We start from the raw sequence: 21,557 nt of genomic DNA on the forward strand, positions 1-21,557 counted from the left end.
TGCATCCAAAAAAGAAACAAATGTAAGTGTTTATTTTATGACACTTTATCTCTTTTAATTGGTAGATTTAAATTACTTCACACCAATCTTTAACAGTTTTATTTCTATCTATATTCTGAAAGTTTTTTTAGAGGGGACATTTGTATATAATTCACCTGATTTTATTTTTGTACTCTGTAGATCTCATTTACAGTATATATCTTTAAATGCTATTCTCTTAAAATGAGTTTGATTCTTCACTTTAGCAGCCCTTTCACTTTGTTTTGTATTCTGAAGGTTTTTATCCTTAAGGTTTTTATTAAGGGTTTGTTGATATATGATACACTTGATTTTATACTACATTTTATTTCTAAAGATATGTAGTTTTTTGTTGTTGTTGTTGTTGTTTTTTTTGTTGACAGTATATTTTATGATTTATGCAGTACACCAAACATTTTTCAGTTTTATTTCTATTGATATTCTAAAGGATTTTACATAAAAACATGAAAATGTACTTTCATTCATTCATTCATTCAGGCTGCTGACAGTATTTTCTTATTTATGGAGGGATAATTATTTCAACAAATAAAAATTTGAACCTGGCTTCATCCAATGTCCTATTCATATTTAATTCAGATAATGCTTTAATTGCATATTTAAGCAAAACATATGGGGAAAACCATTATTTGTAAATACTTGTAATGCAAAAAACAAAAATGTTTGCAACTCTTACTGTAGATGATTTATTAGTAATATTTGTTCTACCCTATTTACCTGATTTCTTGTCTTCATATTGCACTGCGCTTTTATAAAAATAATGCAACCCACATCCTTCACAGTGGGAGACTGTGAATAAACTGCTATTTCAACTACAGCAGGATTCAGCTAAATGAGAATGAACGGTCCCTGAGTCATTTCTATTCATCCCTGAGGTGTTTTTTATTAAGGTCTTTTAATGAGCAATCAGGTGGATTCAAACACATGAATGTGTATCTCTAATCTTCAGGCATTTATTGCACGAGAACTGGGCTCATCAAAGAGAAAATAAAGGCGTTCTCTTCAATCTGAACTAATCATGAACGAGAAAATTCAGTTTCAAACAGAATGTCGTCTCAGTTCTGGCTGGAAATGCTTTAAATCTGGAAACAGAGCGCTGAGAGGATCAAGAACATTTCAAATGAGATTTGCTTTCTGGTGAAGTAATTAAAATGTGTGTGTGTGTGTGTCTGTGTGTGTCTGTGTGTGTGTGTGTGTGTGTGTGTGTTATTACAATATTCCTATAAAAACAAATGACATTGGTTGCATGTGAAACACTAAACTGTCATTAATTGTATTCTGATAGAATAAATAGCATTATTAGTAGTCATTATTTACAGCTACTTTTTTGCCTCTGATGTTGTGAAAATGCCCTGGAAAATAATTTCCAGGGGAATTATTGTTTCTTAATGAGACAGTTTGTTCACAGTTGTCTGAGTCTGTGTATGATAATAGCATGAATATGGTTCATAATAACTCACAGGCTTGTTGTGTCTTCACCGGCTGTATTCGCTCTAAAACAACAAAACAAACTAGACTCCAACAGTACATACAGCCTTTAAAACCAAAGTCAAACACGCTTGGAAATGTAAAACAAGTGTTAGCGACCTGCGCTTTCTAACAATACTGTGAAGTTTTTAGTGCTTGAAGTGTTTGAGTTTATTTGAAGTGTGGGTGAGTCCTTGATGAAGAACAGTGTGTGAGTGTGTGCTGCTGTGATTGAAGTGCAGTAAATATGATGTTTAATCTTTGACTGGCATGCTGTAATGTGATGCAGTGAAGCCTGAAGCATCAGATGTTAAAGCAGGAGCACTGTATTCTGTGTGTGCTCCAGCAGAAGGTGATGCTGTACGTGAGCAAAGGCACCTTGGACTCGCCGTGCGCTCAGACTACAAACAAGAGAGACTGATGATTAAGAGCGTAAAAAGTTGGTTTGGTGCACTTTATCAATAAGAGCTTTGCCTGTGTGCAGACAGCATTGTCTTTGAAGACTGAACTCTCTTTGTTTGTCAAAAATACAAGCAGCGTCTTTGAATTCAGTTGATAACTCTTAGCTATCAGTGATGCAAAGACATGCAGAATAATCTAGATGTCAAGATAAAAACAGTCAAATCTGTGAGGAGAAAGCAGCATGCAGTGAGTTTGATTTTTACAGAAAGCATTTTGAATATATTTATTTGATAGCGCTTTATACAATGCATATAGTTTTAAAGCAGCTTCAGATTTATAAACAATTAAAATGACGGTGTTAATGTCTTAAATTAATTTTATGTATATTTGTTTTAATAGGTTTTCTTAGACATTTGATTCTTCTTAACCATTGTAATGTGTGTCTGTAAGTTGCTCTGGGTCTGTCTGTCATGTGACTGATCACATGACAGGAATCAGGAAATAGACAGTATAAAGGAGGCAGCATGCCAAACACGTGATCATTGCTCAGACCAGTTGGTGATCACCTGTTTACTGGAAGAGCAGAGTTATGTTTCCAGCACTTTTGTACACGGTTGGACACTTCTCACATTCACACTTCTCTTACAGCACGCTGGATTTCTTCAGGAGTGTTTTAATGGTATGGAACTGAAAAAAACTCTCAACAGAAAGCTTTTAACAGCCTTGGATTACGTTCCTCGTGAATTCTATAAATACATGATTTATTCATGCCACATTTGTCATTCTCATTTTTTAAAAACATGTATTTTTTTCCACACTGTTTAATCTGACCCCATTTTAAACCAATCGTTATAATGTTATCGTTTGTATAATATAATATTAATATAATATATAATATTTATTATAATTGTATATATAATTAATATATATATAATATATAATTTAGAATTATTTTTTATATTTTGTTTTAATTTAAAATGTATTTAAATTTAAATTATATTTTTTAAAATTTATTTATTATAGCTTTATCTGATTTAATTTCTTGTAAATTTTGTATTATCTTATTATAATTGTGACTTATCTTTTTAAAATTTCTGTTAAATGTATTTAAATGTATTTGTTCTAGCTGTAATGTTTACCAAGAATGTTAATTAGTTCTTCCAGAGATCCAGTCTCTTCCATGCTGTAAAATTTCTGTTTTATCCACACTGTTCCCCAACATTCACACATGTATTTTCATATGCCCACACACTGTACATGTATTAATATAATAATGAATGTAAGATCAAGTGATTTCTCTCCAGACTCCTGCCAAACCATATTCCTGTGCTGATTTGTTGGCTTTAATCATTGGACATTATGATAAATGCAATAATGTGTTTGCCTGTCCAGACTGCTAAACAGATGATATCAGCTGCAGCTGGTTCAATAACTAATTTAACCTCCTACCTGATGCCAGAGATGATGAATCCATCAGTTTCTGTCTCCATGTGCTGCTCGGGGGTCATTCGAAGTGTGCCTCATCACAGAAAGAGTAAGTTTACCCTTCACTATCTCCCACTGTGCTACAGTAAAGTACAGTCAGGAAGTGTTTAACAGAGAATTCATCCGTTAACCCTATAAAGCCTGATATATGGAATAATAGTTCGAAAGATCTCTAGTGTTTAAACGGAACAGTTTATTTATTGGATCAAAAGAACTCAAATCTATCACTCTGAAGACATGCAGTGGACTGTGTCATTGGAGAACCTTTAATATTCATGGAACCACAAAGGTTCTTTATAGTGAAAAAAAGTTCCATTAGAAGCTGTTTCACTGAAGAGTTCTTTAAGGAACCAACATTAGTAGGGTTAAATTCACAGTACATACATTCTTTAACCAATATTGAATCCCCCCCCCCCCCCCCAAAAAAAAAAACAAAACAAAACAAAACAAACAAACACATTTTTGCATCATGTAAGGCTCGTGAGTAATTTTAAAATGTCAAAGACTTTCTAATTGTGTCATTTAAAAAAAGCTGCAAATGCACTGTAACATTTAAAATATATTTTCCCCACATTCACTGATTAACAACAAACTGCTGATCATAAACGACATGTTTTTTTTTTGTTTTTTTGGGGGAAAAATAACTCATGATTATTTTATAAAATAAAAGTTCTTGGGGTCTAAGGATGAAAAGTTTAGAGCCCTACTGATGATTAAGTCTAGAGTGTGTCCACCTTTGTGTGTGGGTCCATGTACATGCTGAATCGACAAGTAAAAAAAGCCTCAAGTCCAAATATTCATTTACCACCAATTAACTGTTTGACAAACACTTCCTGCTTCGATGTCCAGATCTGAATTTAAAAAAATCTCAAACATGCTCCGAAGTGCCGATCTGAATCAACCGAGTCGCGAACAGGCTCCGAAGTGCCGATCTGAATCAACCGAGTCGCGAACATGCTCCGAAGTGCCGATCTGAATCAACCGAGTCGCGAACATGCTCCGAAGTGCCGATCCGAATCAACCGAGTCGCGAACGAGTCGCGAACATGCTCCGAAGTGCCGATCCGAATCAACCGAGTCGCGAAGAGGCTCCGAAGTTCCGATCTGAATCAACCGAGTCGCGAACATGCTCCGAAGTGCCGATCTGAATCAACCGAGTCGCGAACATGCTCCGAAGTGCCGATCTGAATCAACCGAGTCGCGAACATGCTCCGAAGTGCCGATCTGAATCAACCGAGTCGCGAACATGCTCCGAAGTGCCGATCCGAATCAACCGAGTCGCGAACGAGTCGCGAACATGCTCCGAAGTGCCGATCCGAATCAACCGAGTCGCGAACATGCTCCGAAGTGCCGATCTGAATCAACCGAGTCGCGAACATGCTCCGAAGTGCCGATCTGAATCAACCGAGTCGCGAACATGCTCCGAAGTGCCGATCTGAATCAACCGAGTCGCGAACGAGTCGCGAACATGCTCCGAAGTGCCGATCCGAATCAACCGAGTCGCGAAGAGGCTCCGAAGTTCCGATCTGAATCAACCGAGTCGCGAACATGCTCCGAAGTGCCGATCTGAATCAACCGAGTTGCGAACAAAAATATATATATATATTTTAAGTAAACAACAATAGCCCAAGTTTAGTAAACATTTTTTATTGAGACTATAAAAAATAATTCTGCATCTATTTTTAGGTGTGCCACCTGCCACTGTGGGTGGCACAGGCACACCCTGGCACACCCGTGGCTACGCCACTGATTATTCGTTAATTGTAATTCCAACTCCATGAATTCAAATTCAAACTGGGACCTGAATTCGAATGCAGTGATGCATTAACCCTTCTCAGTCCGCATCTGGATGCTGCACACAGTCTAAACGGTTTTAGGTGCGTGCTGAGACACGAGCATCACTTCCTCCGCGTCCTGCCGTTTCTCAAGCGCTGTGTTGGCTGAGCTTCAATGCAGTCAGACCATGATTCCCATTCGAGAGAGAGAGAGAGCATGAAGACCCTGGCATTGATCAGAGGACCCAGATTCTCGTGTGCGGGATTAAATGCGTGATTTCCACCCCTTGCGAGGACGTTTTTTCCATCCTTTTGAGAAGCGCTGAATATTCGCTGTGTTTTCTGGAGGTTTTGCTTGTTGGCGTCAGTTTCCGCATATTTAATTCCTTCGGACGGTTTTTATCCCTGTTCTCACGGATTTAAGGGTTTTCCACCTTTTTCATGCCGATCTGAAGGTAAGCAGTTGTGTGTAATAATGCGTTCTCTTATTTCCCCGCAGGTTGCGTGTGTCTGTATAAAGATGTTTTCCTCCTCAGATTTTTCTCGACTTTCTATACATCATCTAGACGCGTAACCATCCTTTGAGTCACGGAAACGACACAGTGTAGCGATGCAGATTGAACATGCATGTTTGAGTCATGTGTTGGGTTTAGCTGATGAAGAAGTGCAGGACAGTGAAGGCTTGTCCAGGCGTTAGTCGCAGGACAGATCGCAGTAACCGGGAGAAACAGGTAAGAGCTGACTGTCAGGGAATTAATAACCTACTTTACACATTCACATCGATTTTCACGGCGTTCATGCTTCATTCTTTCGGAAAAACAATGAATACTAGGCTTTTCGCCTCGTTTCGTTCATTAAGATTTAGATGGTGCTCCAGAAGCCCAGTAAAAGCAGGTGCCATTGGTGGCTTATTAGGAACGGCCTGTGCTCCAATGCAAAGACCCACTTCTATCAACCCTCTGATGCATGCATGATCAAAACAGATCCCATCTTAATGATGCATTGCTATTCGAAATAAGAACGTCACAATGATGTTTTTGAGAGAGTTGCACATCCATCCTGCAGTAGAAAATCTTATTCTAGAGGTTCTTGGTACATCACCACTTTTTTCCAGATATGTGTTGGCCATATGATTATGGGTTTTAGATGATTATAGTGTGTTTTTGTTTGCTGATCTGACCATTGTATTGGACATTTTCATCAAAGGGTTAAAATATATGGTTGATCATATTCAGTATGTTGGGTGGTGTGCATTGCAAATTAATTTTAGCATCTCAGTGTTCTGTTTTATCAAAATGACAATATAATAATTGCTATTGTATATAAAGAGTTGCATGTCTAGCTGCATTCCAAAATCATACAGAAGTTCTTGCATCACTTTTTTAAAGAAATATTATTAAAATGCTCCAAAAGATCTAACCATTGTATTGGACATTTGCATCAAAGGGTTAAAATGTACAGTTGATCATATAATGTTAGTATCTTAATGTTTTTTCCCTTTCAAAATGATGTTTTTGAGAAAATTGCATCCTGCAATTGAAAATAATGATAAATATTACAGATTCTTGATTCAACTGTTCATCCGGGTTTATATGTATATATGAAGATAGTCATATGTAATAAAGAGTGGTTTAGATGATGATGATAGTGGCTTTTTGAAGATCTGACCGTTTGCATCAAAGGGTTAAACAGCTGATCACATACAGCTTTTGGTGTGCTTGCATTGCCATTAATGTTAGTGTTATTCATGATTACTGGTGCTCATCAGTGATCAGATAAAGCATCTTTTTAGATTCTCAACATGAAATCTCTGAACCAGCAGCTGGTACTACAGTGTGTACATCTACATGATGCATGAATGGAGATGAAGTGTGAAAGGAGACTAAATCACTTGTAAAATAGGTGAGATGCATTAGTTTGATTGTAAATCAAAAGCGTTTGTCAGTAGATGAGGTCTGATGATTTGCATTGCAGCGTGTGTGTGTGTGTGTGAATCACAGGTGCATCATTATTAACTGTGTCTAGAGGAGCAGACGCGTCCAGCATGGAGAGAAAGCTTCAGCAGACAGGAGCAGGGACCCCTGCAGGGATAAGCAGCCCCTTCAGATAGTTTCTAAAAGTGTCACAAAAGAACAGCCACAAGCATTACCTCAGCTTTGAAAGAACTGTTCAGACAAAAAATGAAAGATTTTGTCATTTTCTCACACATCATCATCTCCATCGTCTCCATACAGTACCTTTCCAAATTGTCATATTTTTTTGTCAGTTTTTGTCAGTCTTGCCATTTCTTTGTAATTATTTGTGAATTTTACTAGATATTTCGAAGTGAAAATTGCTTCAAAGCAGGGTTAATACTTGTAACAAACTGGAACAAAGATAAAATCCATTTATAAACTAAACTCCAAGCAAAATGTATGTATGTATGTATGTATATATATATATATCATTTAATTCAGCTATATATTAGTGAAATATTTAGTGAATATTTATTATTTAACTCTCATCTACTAAAAATGACAAAAAACCAACAAAATTATTAAACCTATCTAAGATGAAAAAAAAAAACAGATTTGAAATGTAAATTAAAATATTGTATATAAAATTAAAATAACAGTTTCTAAGTAAATCCTATGCCATTGTTTCAGTGTATGACTAAAATTAAGAATAACAGCTTAGTGAGAAAGAGATTTGAGAGCATTGCTGTATGAATAAAATAATTTCTCTTTGTGTTCCACAGAAAGAAAGAAGAAAAAAAATATTTTTGGGGATGAACAGTTCCATTCTACGGAGCCCTGCACATGACATGCAAGCAAAAATAAATAATTTGTGTGCACAATTTACTAATTAACTCCCTCAATTTAATAAACCATGCATACGATTACTATTACTTTCCCTCGATTTACTATTTTGTTCACTCGATTTATAAATTGTGTGCACAGTTTATTAATTTGTTCCCTCAATTAGCAAATTGAGGAAACGAATAGTAAATGCACACAATTTATTTATTTTTTTCTTGCATGTCATGTGCGAGGCTACGTACTATTCCTTTAAACACACATTATATCCTAAGCTTTATAAAACAGGTTTTATAGCAGGAGTAAATGTTTTTTATATATTTTTTTAAACACCTACTGTATTTCCTGTGTATTTTAGTTTATGATGTTTGAGCATATTAATCTCTGTTGCATGCATCTCTCATATGCACACAAACACACACTTATTGGAGACATGTAATTACATTAAATTCAGTCCAGACATTTCTGCAGGCATTATAATTCAAAGGGCTCATTAGAGGTCCCCTGCTGGCTGATGCTGTAGTTACACTTGTGCTGCATGACATTCATACAGTAGCTCAGGTGATTCACTCGGCGAGATGGCAGCATGCAGGCCGTGCACATGATTTGGTTACAAATGTCTCGTCGTGAGTGCAGGATAAATGCATTGTAAAATACTAATAATTTACTCGAAAATGACCATTTGATGAAATTGTGCTCACCCTCAGTTCATCCTAGATCAGGATGAGTTTGTTTCTTCATCAGATTTGGAGAAATGTAGCATTGCATCAGTGTCTCACCAATGGATGCTCTGCAGTGAATGGGTGCCGTCAGAATGAGAGTCTGATAAAAACATGACAATAATCCACAGCACTCCAGTCCATCAGTTAACATCTGAGACAAAAGACAAAAGATGAAACACATCCAGCATTAAGATGCTACATTTCTCCAAATCTGATGAAGAAAATCTGAATGGGACATTTTCGGCAAATGTTCATTTTTGGCTGAACTATGACTTTAATCACAAATGAATGTAAAATAATGGAAATTGATGTTTCAAATCTCAAATTCATCACTGCATCTGAACATGTGCAATACGTTTATATTTATGCATATATCCGAAGTGATTTACAGTACATTGCATTCAAGCTACGTTTGCTGGGAAACAAACCCATGACCTTGGCGTTGCGAGCACCATGATCTACATGAATGCATGAAACACACAAAGAACCTGATTAAACATTTTCTAGTTAAAGCTGAGCACACAGACTGTAAAGAAGCAGCATTGTTCGTTTTGAATCAGCAGGTTGAGAAAGAACGATGTGAAAACAGCGACACGTCCAAACCTGCCAAGAACAGGGTGCTTGTGATTGTCAAGGTTTTGTGTGAAAACTAATTAAAAGTTTAGTGTTTTTATTTTTTTGCTCTAGTATCCTGCTGATGAGAATATTATATTCCTGAAAATTACATTTCCACACAGCTTGCTGCTCTGCCAGACCCAACAGAGACTCGATGTACAGCACCTTTCATTTCAATTATTTTAATCGAGTCCTGATTTGACTCATTTAAGATCAGTAGTAGTTTATGTAATGCTCTTGTCTGTGTCATGCATAATTCAAACTCTATGCAATTTATAGCAAATCAACAGTTACTCTAATTCTGCTTACACTGCAGCAAAAAATAAATAACAATTTAATCATTTGTCCTGTACAAATATCTAAACATCCTTAAAGCAAGAAGCTAATTTGATATGTTTGGCTTGTCATCAGAGAATCTATTTGAACTTGTAGTGTATTCTGTCTTTGCATTTAATTCTCATTTAGTTTTATTCCTTTTTTTCTAATTTATGCTTAATATCTTTATACTCCAGATTCTCTGAAAAAGCAGCAATACAAATGCTCACACTTTGTGATTTATAACAAACTGATACTTACTGAATTTTTGCTTCAGCTTGTTAAGACTGCAAAAGATCAACAATTTGTTCTTAGTTTTGTCTTTTTCCTCACAAATATCTAATCATGCTTACAGCAAGATATTTATTAGAGAAGCAAATGTGATATTTCTGGCTTGTTGTCAGAAAATGTATCCAAAATAAGCAATACGCATTAGTTTTCATTTAGTTTTATCACGTTTTCTCCTGATTAATGCGTCATATCTTTGTCTCCAAGATAGATTCACTGAAAAGGCAGCAATACAAATGCACAACTCACACTTTATGTATTTTATAACAAATGAATAGTTACTCTTCTGAAGTTTTGCTTCAGCTTGTTTATATTGCAAAAGGTCACAATTTATTCTTACTTCTTTTTGTCCTGTACAAATACATAAAGGTCCTTAAATCAGGAAGCAAATATGATTTTTTAGGACTTGTCAAAGAATCTCTCTGGATTTTTTTTGTTATTTCTCTTGTTTATGCTTAATATCTTTGTTCAAAATAAATTTTCTGAAAAAGCAGCAATACAAATACAGACTCAGAAGTTTTTGTTTTTTAAACTGTGAAAAGATAATTTATTTGTATGTATTTGAACAAATACTGCAACATTCTTAAAGCAAGAAGCAAACTTTATATTTTGATACTTGCTTTTTTATTATTTCACTTGTTGATGCCTAATATATTTATATTCAAGCATTTTGTAACTGATAACAAATTAAAAGTTACTCTTATTTTGCATTAGCTTATTTACAGTGCAAGAAATTCACAATTTATTCTTACTTATTTCTTCTTGTCATGTTCAAATATTGAAATATGAAATATCAGAGATGCAAATTTGATATTAAGAATCCCTCTGGCGTATATGTGTATTTTGTCATTGCCATTTGTTTATTTATTGTTATATTCAAGATAGAATCTCTGAAAACAAGGGTTCATGTTTGATTTGTTTTGACAGCAGGTAAATATTTGATGATGATAAGAATGTTTTAACTGTTAAACGAGCCGAGGATCCTCATGAATGGTATATTTAGCTGTGAATGGCCGTGTTGCTCATCATTACGCAGTGGACACCACAGATGAGATGTGTTAAGCGCTGCAGATGTCTGGCTGACAGCTTTGTTAATGGCTCTGAGCGTTCAGATGACTGCTGAATGAATGTGCCAGAGTTATACGGCCTACGATGTTAGACAGCCTGGACTTTTCTCCCTGCCAGTGAAGACACTGAACATTTCACTGTAATGGATGGTAGAGTGTTTTCACAGCTGCTCCATGGACACAAAAACACCATGAGAACTGCAGTATTGTGGTGGCGCTACAGTTAGACAGCGTGATGTTTTAAGAGCGATGAATGCATTGAAATGCAGAGGTGAATCTGCTAATGATGCACTGAGAAGTGCTTTGAGATTCTACAGGAGTGTTCGGAGATATTTAAGCAATCATAGTTGTGTTATCATTCCAGGATGCTAACAATTGAACCTAGTTTTTGACTAAAAGAGACACACCACAGACTGCATTTGTTTGTGAGTCTGTCCAGTTTAATGAGTCAAACCAAGAAGATATTTGGATAATGCAGAGATGAGAGGACGGTTTTCAGGCTTTTGAAGAGATTCTTAGAGTAAATAAATGTAATCTTGTGTGCAAACACTGACGAAACCACTTCCAATCACTACAGAGACACTGTTTGATAAGAACACAAGTCATGAGACAAGGGAACTTAAAATCATTGCAATATTTACTTGCTGATTCGAGCTGATCTAAGAGCAGTGTTTATATTGCAATAACTTTAATTAATCTAATGATTCTGGTTGGTTACGTGAACTATTGTTACACTGAATGATATTTATTCTGTTTATCATGGTACAAATGTATGATAGACATTATTTTTTGCTCAGAAATTTAAACCTGGATTACTTTATTGTTTTGATGCATGAAACCCCCTTCTTGTCCTTGACCATCTAGTGTCTCTTGCCCTATTGAGTTTATTTCTGATATAAATCCTAATTTCAGTGTGCTCCTCTCTGTCCCTCAGGCGACTCGTTCTGACTGGAATTAAATCAGGATTGAGTTGTGTTTCTGAGACATGGCCGGCTCCGTCTCCGTCGACTCGAGGGCTGAAGCAGCCCAACACCAGCAGCAGAAGGAGCTGGTCTGAGGACGAACAGATCTGCAGTCACACATTTGTGAGGATTACTCCTCTGACATGCTTCGTGTGAGAATGATCCTTCGGGTCATCTCTGTGGTTTGGGGATTGTCGCTCGTCGTTTGTCAGCAAGCACAGTTCACCACCGTCAGCACAAACTACGGGAAGCTGCGTGGCTTGCGTGTGGCTCTGGCCAGTGAGATCCTGGGCCCCGTGGAGCAGTATCTGGGCGTCCCGTATGCGATGGCCCCGACTGGAGAGCGGCGGTTTCAGGCCCCGGAGCCGCCGGCGTCGTGGCCCGGCATCAGGAACGCCACACAGTTCGCTCCGGTGTGTCCGCAGTATCTGGAGGACCGGCTGCTGCTCACAGACATGTTACCGGTGTGGTTTACCGCAAACCTGGACACGGTCGCGACGTACGTACACGAGCAGAGCGAAGACTGTCTGTTCCTCAACATCTACGTGCCCACGGAGGAAGGTACAGCATGCAAAATACATTACTATATATATATATATATATATATATATTGGAAAGGCATGCTCACTGAGGCTGCATTTATTTAATAAAAAATACAGTAAAAATTAGGAAATATTTTTACAGTTTTAAACAGCTGTTTTCTGTGTTTATATCTGTTAATCTGTAATTTATTTCTGCTATATATAGCTGTATTTTTAGCTTCATTACTTCTGTCTTCAGTGTCACATGATCTTCAGAAATATTTCTTGGTACCGAATGACTTATCATCACTGGTTCTCATGCTTTATCCTTGCAAAGAATTATTATTATTTTTATTTTTTTTGCCATATGACTTCTTGACAAAGGATTGATTACATGCTGCTGTAATGAGTTGAACAGAAGTGTGTCTGTGATGCATTAACATGTTGTCTATAGGCAGCTCACTAGTGGCTGGATCATGTGCATGTATTCATGGGATTGCCATGATTTTATTTCCGTGTGTCGCTTCTTGTTTCTCACATAGACAGTAACTAAATATGTTTTTTATTCCTTAAGAAGATGGAATTATGATTTAGTAGTTGATGTCCAAACTGTGACGCTCTGGTAGATTCATCAGTAACTCAAGCATCGCCTCGAGGAGCAGAATATAATGAAACACATGATGAATTATAATCCGTTTTTTTTAGATGCACCTGTATATGTGTTTGTGTGTGGATAGATAGATAGACAGATAGAACGATAGATAGAACGATAGAACGATAGATAGATAGAACGATAGATAGATAGAACGATAGATAGAACGATAGATAGATAGATAGAACGATAGATAGATAGATAGATAGATAGATATACAGATAGACGGATTGATAGATAGATAGATAGATAGATAGATAGATAGATAGATAGATAGATAGATAGATAGATAGATAGATAGATAGATAGATAGATAGATAGATAGATAGACAGACAGACGGATAGACAGATAGATAGATAGATAGATAGATAGATAGATAGATAGATAGATAGATAGATAGATAGATAGATAGATAGATAGATGCTCTATATCTCCAGTGATGTGTCTCAGTGAAATGAGATGTAAATGATCCACACATATAACACAGTGATGGAGAGCTGAAGAAATAAACTCTCCTCAGAAGATGTGAGATGTTCTGGAGGCTTGTGAAGATCATTCCTCCGCTGAGGAACAGTGAAAGTAAAGCTCCTCAGAAGATCCTGAGGATCAGATTTGAGACTCTGAAACATGATGATGGAGAATCAAGAGAAGCTGAGCTGCTTCAGTCCAGGAAGAGTTCATCTGGAGATATTACTGACCTTATTCTGACCTTTACTTGATCACAATCACTTACGATCTGACACCAGGAGCTCCAGCCGAAGCTGGACATTTGTGAACTTTTATTAAAAAAACTCTAAACTATCAATCAGACGACAGAAGACATGAGGAGATTGAGTTATTTGAGATTTGAGGGTTAAAACGATGATAGAGAAACTCACATCAGCTGTTATATACATGTTTCCTCTAATGCTGTGTTTATGTGAAGATAATCTTTGCTAAAGTTGATTTTAATTATCATGAGAATGGTTGGATGAAACGCTCCTGGGAAACACGTTAACTTATAAGAGTAAACATCCTCTTTCTCATTAAACACTGTTTCATATTTCATACTTAATGGAAACATCAGCAGTTTTTCATAATTGTCTGTGTTTTGAGTTCCCTCAGTAGTGAACAGAAATGCTCCAGTGTTTTCTGTTTTATATCTCGTGTCTAATGGAGAACGTAATGACTTAATGGATGTGATATAAAACACCAGCAGCTAAAAGCTTGTGAGGAAACGCCTAGAAATGACCTCAGACAACTCTATTAAACACAGAAACGTTCATATATTTCCTCTAAATGCACACAGACTGAGATGAATTAATGGAAGAGTTCATCTGTCAGTGTTTACTGGTTTATTTCTGCCTGATCTGTTCTCTGAAGAGATTTCTTTCTGTTTCAGAAGCACATGAAGACACGGGCTTGAAGCCGGTCATGGTTTACATTCACGGCGGCTCATACGTGGAGGGAACGGGGAACATGATGGACGGCAGCGTCCTGGCCAGCTACGGTCACGTGATCGTCGTGACCGTAAACTACCGGCTCGGGGTGCTGGGTGAGTCCAGAAACTGATTCACACCGCCATCAGGATCTCACTTACACCGCTGCTGAAAGAAATGAGTGCTTTAATTCATCAAGGATGCATTTATTTGATCAAAAGTGTCAATAAAGACATGATACAAAAGTGCTGTTCGTCTGTGAATCCTGAAAAATATCACAGTCTCCACATATAATTTTATGTGTTTGGTTTTAGTTAATATATATATATATATATATATATATATATATATATATATATATATATATATATATATATATATATAGTAACAAAATTTTTTTTTTAATTTTAGTTAAATATTTTTTCTTTTATATTTTTAAGATTTATATTATTTTTGTTAATGGTTATTTTATTTCAAGAAACTTTAAGTAATTTTTACAAAATGTTTTTAGTTTTTGTAAATGATAAGAATTCTTCTGAAGGATCATGTGACTCTGATGCTAAACATTCAGCTATGATCACAGAAATAAATTATATTTTAACACATTTTCACATAGAAAACAGGTATTTTAAGTGATATTAATATTTTACAATATTTGCAATATTTTTGATCAAATAAATCTACCCTTGGTAAACCAAGGAGATGTCTTTATTTTTATTTTTGTTCATATAAGCTGAAGATAATGAAACCTGTGAACACACAGTACGTTAGAGATGACGTTAGAAAGCCTCAGGTGGTCATCTTTTATTCATTTTCACAATGAATGTTGTTACTGCAAGGTTGCTATTACAAGTTCTGCCAAAAATGGATTCCTCTTCATACAATAAAGCTTTTCTAACTCTGTTTCTGTGAACAGAAGAACACGGTGAGGATTTAAAAGATTATTAAAACACAAAGAACACTTATAAACACGAACACAAAGCAGCTCTCGCTTAATTTGCATTCTAAGTGTGCAGATTTATGATTCATTCGATTTGAATTCACACATCCAGTTTATAATATTTATATGTTTGGTGCAGAACAATTCATTTTATATCTTTGTATTTCTTTTTATTTCTTTTGAATGCGGTGACCTTGATGAATTCAGCAAATACTGTCTCTCTTTCTCATCTAAATATTGGAGCAGTTTTCAGTTGGAGGTTCTGAGGTTCTTGGCACTGATTTAAAGATGAATAATCACGCTTTTAACAACATCCCTCTTTTAAGAAGGAGAAGCCGTGTGGAATTAAATCCAAACACTTCCCAGAGGCACTTTAGGTCATAATCATCAGATCTTTTGTACCAAATGATTTGAACAAAGCATCTCCTTATTAATGAGTAATGTTCAGAACGAGCTGGATGAAGAGATGGATGTCTCAAGTCCACCATTAAATTCACATTCAAAATTGTTGTGATTACCAAATATTGTCCAAAATACACTCTACCAGTCAAAAGTAAAAAAAAAAATTATGATTGACAATAATCAGAAATGTTTCTTGAGCAGTAAATCATCATATTTTCATGATTTCTGAAGATCATGTGACACTGAAGACTGGAGGAATGATGCTGAAAATACAGCGGAGCATCACAGAAATAAATTACACTTTAACACAGATTCACACAGAAAACAGCTGTTTTAGATTATAATAATATTTCAGAATTCTTTCAGTATTTTTGGTCAATAAATGCAGCTTTGCTGAGCAGAAGAGGAACAGTAGCAGTGTATAAACCCATATTGGATTGATCTTGGAGTGGTTAGATGGAGCTGGTTAGATGGAGCTATTTCATATCAAGATCTAGAGATCCTTGTGTCCTCTCTCTCTGGCTCCAGTTGTTCAGAGATGATCTCAGACTCAGAGTGTTTTCATGGACTAATGATCCAGCAGGCACAGATCCAGGCTGGAGGTCTGAGGAGAAGGACACATCTTCATCTGTCAGCGTCTGTTTGAGCGAGCGGCGTCTCACGACTCTCCTGATCGTCTGAAATTCAGCTGACGTTTCATGAAATCTCAAGGCTGAACATGTATGTTGTAAAGACGGCGTAAGTGACTGTTCTGCTCAGATGTTGGTGATTACAGATAACGGAGCTCATTTGGAGCCAGAAAGTCCATTATATCTGCTTTACATCCCTTTTCTGTCAATCTTTCTTATATTATATTTTCTAAAATGCTGCTTTGGAGTAAAACTGAACTGAACCTGAATTTAACTGAAATACACTACTGTTTAAAGAAGTCTCGTCTGCTCAGAAAGTCTGCATTTATTTGATAAAAAATACTGAAAATAAATTGTAATTTTATTACAGTTTAAAGCATCTGTTTTCTGTGTGAATCTGTGTTATAATGTAATGTATTTCTGTGATCAAAGCTGTATTTTCAGCATCATTCCTCCAGTCTTCAGTGTCACATGATCTTCAGAAATCATGAAAATATGATGATTTACTGCTCAAGAAACATTTCTGATTATTGCCAATGTTGAACACAGTTGTGCTGCACAATATTTCTGTGGAAACTGTGATGTGTTTTATTTCTCAGGATTCACAGATGAACAGAAAGTTCAGAAGAACAGCATTTATTTGAAACAGAAATCTTTTGTAACATTATATAAAAACCTTTACTGGCACTTATGATCAATTTAATGTGATTTAAATAACATCACAAGGGCATTTTAAAAATTTTAATCTCTCAACATTATGAGAACATATATTAAATATTAATATAATTAAAATAATAAATAATAAATAAGACTTTTGTTTCTTTCTGTATACAGTTAACTACATTGCAAATATTATCTACCCCATATTTGTATTTTCTACAACTTGTGCAAATTTAGCCTTTTTTTTGAGTTTTTATACTTATATATATATATTTTTTTTTTTACAATTATTTGTATTTATTTTATTTTATTTGTTATATTAACATTTCAAGTTACCCTAAACGAAAAAAAAAATGCCAATATCAAATAGAGTTATAGCTGACTTTTTAAGGTGGATATGCACAATAGTATTTTTATAGTGTATATAATTCATCTTCTCACTGGAGAAGCGTCTCTGATAGATTCAGCGATGAGTAAACAAGCAGGACGAGTCTCATTTAGTGCATGATAAATGCTGCTTCCCTCACGGCATTGTGCCACAAAATCAGCAGATGACATCAGAATCCATCTCATTAGACATCAGATGTTAAAGAGCTCGTTTAGCTCCTCTCTGTCATAGATAAGCAGAACAGCCCCGTCTTTGTGGGAATGGCTGCATGGCTCATTGAAGGACTCCAGTGTTTATTCCTCTTGAATAAATTGTCCAGTTGAAAGTCCTACATCACGGACGAGGACTTCAATTAACCTTTATCAAGAGCTGGCCTGGAGTCAGGAGATGTGTGTGCATCACAGGTGAAGGTCAGCCAAAGCGGTTTTTATTTGTGCACGGTGCTGGAATTAATAATGCAGCGTCTTCAGAGATGCACCAACATGATGGATGAAGCTCATCAATAAATAACAGAATTATTGACAAGGAGTTTAGACACTGCACTTTAGTTTTTTTCCAGGTGAAAGTGCTTGAGCTACAGGAAGGATAAATGCATTAACAGGTTTTTAGTGTCGTGGTGATCTACCTGAAGCTTGTGACAGATGACAGTGTTGATATGATATGATCCTCGAGGACAGATTGAAGGGAGATTGAGTTTGCGGTTTCATATCTCAAGCTGCTCATGATACTTGCATCGAGAGAGCGTGTGGGGGATTTAGACGTAGATGTGACGTAACCGCTGAAGACCAGTGAAATTAACAGACAATTAAAAAGTTAATGTTAATTATAACAATTGATGTTTCGTTTAAAGAACTACCTGCATTAATTTTCATTGCAGAAGCTATTTGGATGGATACATGCAAGTACATGCAATACAGTATATGATAAGATCTTTAAAAAAAAAAGGTTCCAAAATGATTTTTGACAGTCAAAAAATACAGTCAAAAAATTATTATTATTTATTCTTCTTGTATTTTTTTGAATAAATATTTAGATTTTTTTTTTTTTTGCATTTTCTGTTTTCATTTTAATTTTAGTAAAAGTAATTAATTTAGTTTTTTTTACTGTGTGTATATATATATATATATATATATATATATATATATATATATATATATATATATATAATAATTTCAATTTAAAGATTTAGTATTTTTGTTTTTTAAGGCATGTGTATTTATTTACATATTAAATAATTGATATATTATATAATATTATATAATTTTTATTTTGGTTTTCATTTTAGTTTGTAACTGTTAAATTAAACCATTAGATGAAATGTTGCCTTGTCAACAACAATATATATATATATATATATACACACATACATGTAGTTTGTATTCATTTTGAATTTATTTTAGTTTTAATTCTATTTTTTATTTAATTTTAATTTAAATAAAGTTAAAAATAAATTATACTGTACTTATTGTCTTTTATTTCAGTTATTGTTTGTTTGTTTTTGTTTTAGTTGATTCAGTCATTCTAAATCAGTAGTGACATTTTCATAATCCCAATAAACCTCAGTTAAAAACAGATGAATATCTGAACGTGCACTGCAGTGTGTCCTGATCTCTCGGCTGTCTCTGTGTTTCAGGTTTCCTCAGCACTGGTGATCAAGCAGCCAAAGGGAACTACGGTCTGCTGGATCAGATCCAGGCTCTGCGCTGGGTGAAGGAGAACATTCAGGCTTTCAATGGCGATCCGGAGCGAGTGACCATCTTCGGCTCTGGAGCAGGAGCCTCCTGCGTCAGTCTGCTGACCCTCTCACACTACTCTGAAGGTCTGCTGGAGATCTCAAGATGAAGTGCATCAATATATAGGGCTGCATGATTAATCAAAATTCTGAAATCACACTTTATGAATTGCATAGCAAATTCAGAGGAAATGCTGCTCTACACAAACATGTCAACTTGAGCTTAGGTCATTTATAACATGCATTTGGGAACACAGCAAATGCAAACCATCTTTCCAAACTTGTAATGAGAAGTGCTGATCAACAAAAGAGAAGTTTTAATGGCTCCCTGTGGTTTTTCATTTGTTTTTTTTTAATCTAAAGTGCCTTGCAAATGAAAAATATAACAAGCCATTCATCTTAGGGAGGCAATAAACACTAGAAGTGCAAGCAATACAAAGTATTGTTAAGAAAAGTACTAGCTAGAACAGGGAGAACATTACATCAAAATAAAAGTTTGATGGTTTAAATATTTTTTTTTACAGTTGTATGTATATATTTTACAGTATGTATGCATGTAAAATAAAACAATTATTATATCATTTGTTAAATACTTAATTTCAGTGAAATATTGCAATAATAATAATACCTAAAATAATAATAATAATAATAATAATAATAATAATAATGATAATAATAATAATAATAATAATTAATTTGTAGACATATATATAATCACAAGATTATTAATATTATAATTTATAAATAATCACAAAAACAAATTCAGCAAACCTGGATTTAAAAAAGATTCACAATACAAGTAAAAATAATACTTCTTTTTTATAATTCATTATTTTATTAATCTTTTTTATTTTTAATAGTAATAATAATAATAATTGTCATTTATTATTATTATTTTGTATCAATATTTATATATAATCACAAAATTATTTATATGATAATTGACATAATAGATGCGCTACAAACCTGGATTTGTTTTTTTATCAGAAAAACACAATATTTCTTATTTTTTTTGTATCTAGTGTTTTGGTGTTATAAAAGTATTATTTTACCAACATTTTAGGGGTTTATTATTATTATTATTATTATTAAGCCATATTGATATTTAATAACCAAAGTTTAAGTATTCTAATTGACATAGAAACAGAATAACATTGCAAACCTGGATTTATTTTAAATCGCAATTGAAGTATTTTCCCCAGTCTTATTGAAGAATCATGATATTTAAATGTTAAAAATTTATATTATTCTGACAGCGAGCGTTTGTGTCCCAGATCTGTTTCAGAAAGCTATCATCCAGAGTGGGACGGCTCTCTCCAGCTGGGCCGTCAACTACCAGCCGGCCAAGTACACACGCATGCTGGCCGAGAAGGTGGGCTGCAACGAAGACGACACTGTCGAGCTGATCGAGTGCCTCCAAAACAAAAACTACAAGGAGCTGATTGAGCAGAACATCACCCCCTCTAAATACCATATCGCCTTCGGACCCGTGATCGATGGAGATGTCATTCCGGATGACCCACAGATCCTCATGGAACAGGGAGAGTTCCTCAACTATGATATAATGCTAGGAGTAAACCAGGGTGAAGGCTACAAGTTCGTAGACGGGATCTTAGACAGCGAGGATAGAATAACAAGCAATGACTTTGAGTTTGCCATATCAGAATTTGTCGACCATTTGTACGGCTATCCAGAAGGAAAGGACACCCTGCGGGAAACCATAAAGTTCATGTACACAGACTGGGCCGATAGGGAAAACCCAGAAATGCGACGAAAAACACTGGTTGCACTTTTCACAGATCACCAGTGGGTGGCGCCGGCCATTGCGACGGCAGACCTGCATGCGCAGTACGGATCGCCAACATACTTTTACGCCTTTTATCACCACTGCCAGAGTGACATGAAGCCTGCCTGGGCTGATTCGGCGCACGGAGACGAACTTCCATACGTTTTCGGCATCCCCATGATCGGCCCCACGGATCTCTTCAACTGCAACTTCTCCAAGAATGACATCATGTTGAGTGCCGTGGTCATGACATACTGGACGAACTTCGCCAAAACTGGGTGAGTAGGACGCATATGTTTAATAAAAGCTGTTTTAATAAAATGCTTAAAGAAAATAGTTTTAATAAAATATAAAAAAGCTGTCAAACTGCATAAAGGCTGCAGATTAACTTTTTCAATTTAAAATGGATAAATGGAATAAATTTATTTTATTAAAAATTTATAAAATAATACATTAATTTATAAATTATATATAGAATAAAATGACTGATTGTTCTGGGT

At 35.4% G+C, this 21,557-nt stretch overlaps 1 protein-coding gene across 1 annotated transcript; it reads left to right on the forward strand.

The window, feature by feature from the left end:
• Positions 1-5,285: 5,285 nt before the first annotated feature.
• LOC128025192 (neuroligin-4, X-linked-like) lies at positions 5,286-21,339 on the forward strand. The gene is made up of 5 exons (XM_052611276.1): positions 5,286-5,619; positions 11,901-12,489; positions 14,484-14,636; positions 19,173-19,358; positions 20,546-21,339. Exons 2-5 carry the CDS (start codon positions 12,072-12,074, stop codon positions 21,337-21,339), a joined length of 1,551 nt encoding a protein of 516 aa, XP_052467236.1. The 5' UTR covers positions 5,286-5,619; positions 11,901-12,071.
• The last annotated feature ends 218 nt before the right edge of the window (positions 21,340-21,557 follow it).

The sequence above is a fragment of the Carassius gibelio genome, chromosome A12, assembly GCF_023724105.1.
Source record: "Carassius gibelio isolate Cgi1373 ecotype wild population from Czech Republic chromosome A12, carGib1.2-hapl.c, whole genome shotgun sequence".
In the NCBI taxonomy this organism is placed as follows: Eukaryota; Metazoa; Chordata; class Actinopteri; order Cypriniformes; family Cyprinidae; genus Carassius; species Carassius gibelio.

Bases quoted from the DNA above. Each gene is read 5' to 3' on its own strand.
- LOC128025192 (XM_052611276.1), top strand. From the start codon at position 12,072: ATGCTTCGTGTGAGAATGATCCTTCGGGTCATCTCTGTGGTTTGGGGA. The intron at 12,490-14,483 runs GTACAGCATGCA...TTTCTGTTTCAG, and splicing joins CTACGTGCCCACGGAGGAAG to AAGCACATGAAGACACGGGC. The intron at 19,359-20,545 runs GTCTGCTGGAGA...TTTGTGTCCCAG, and splicing joins CCTCTCACACTACTCTGAAG to ATCTGTTTCAGAAAGCTATC.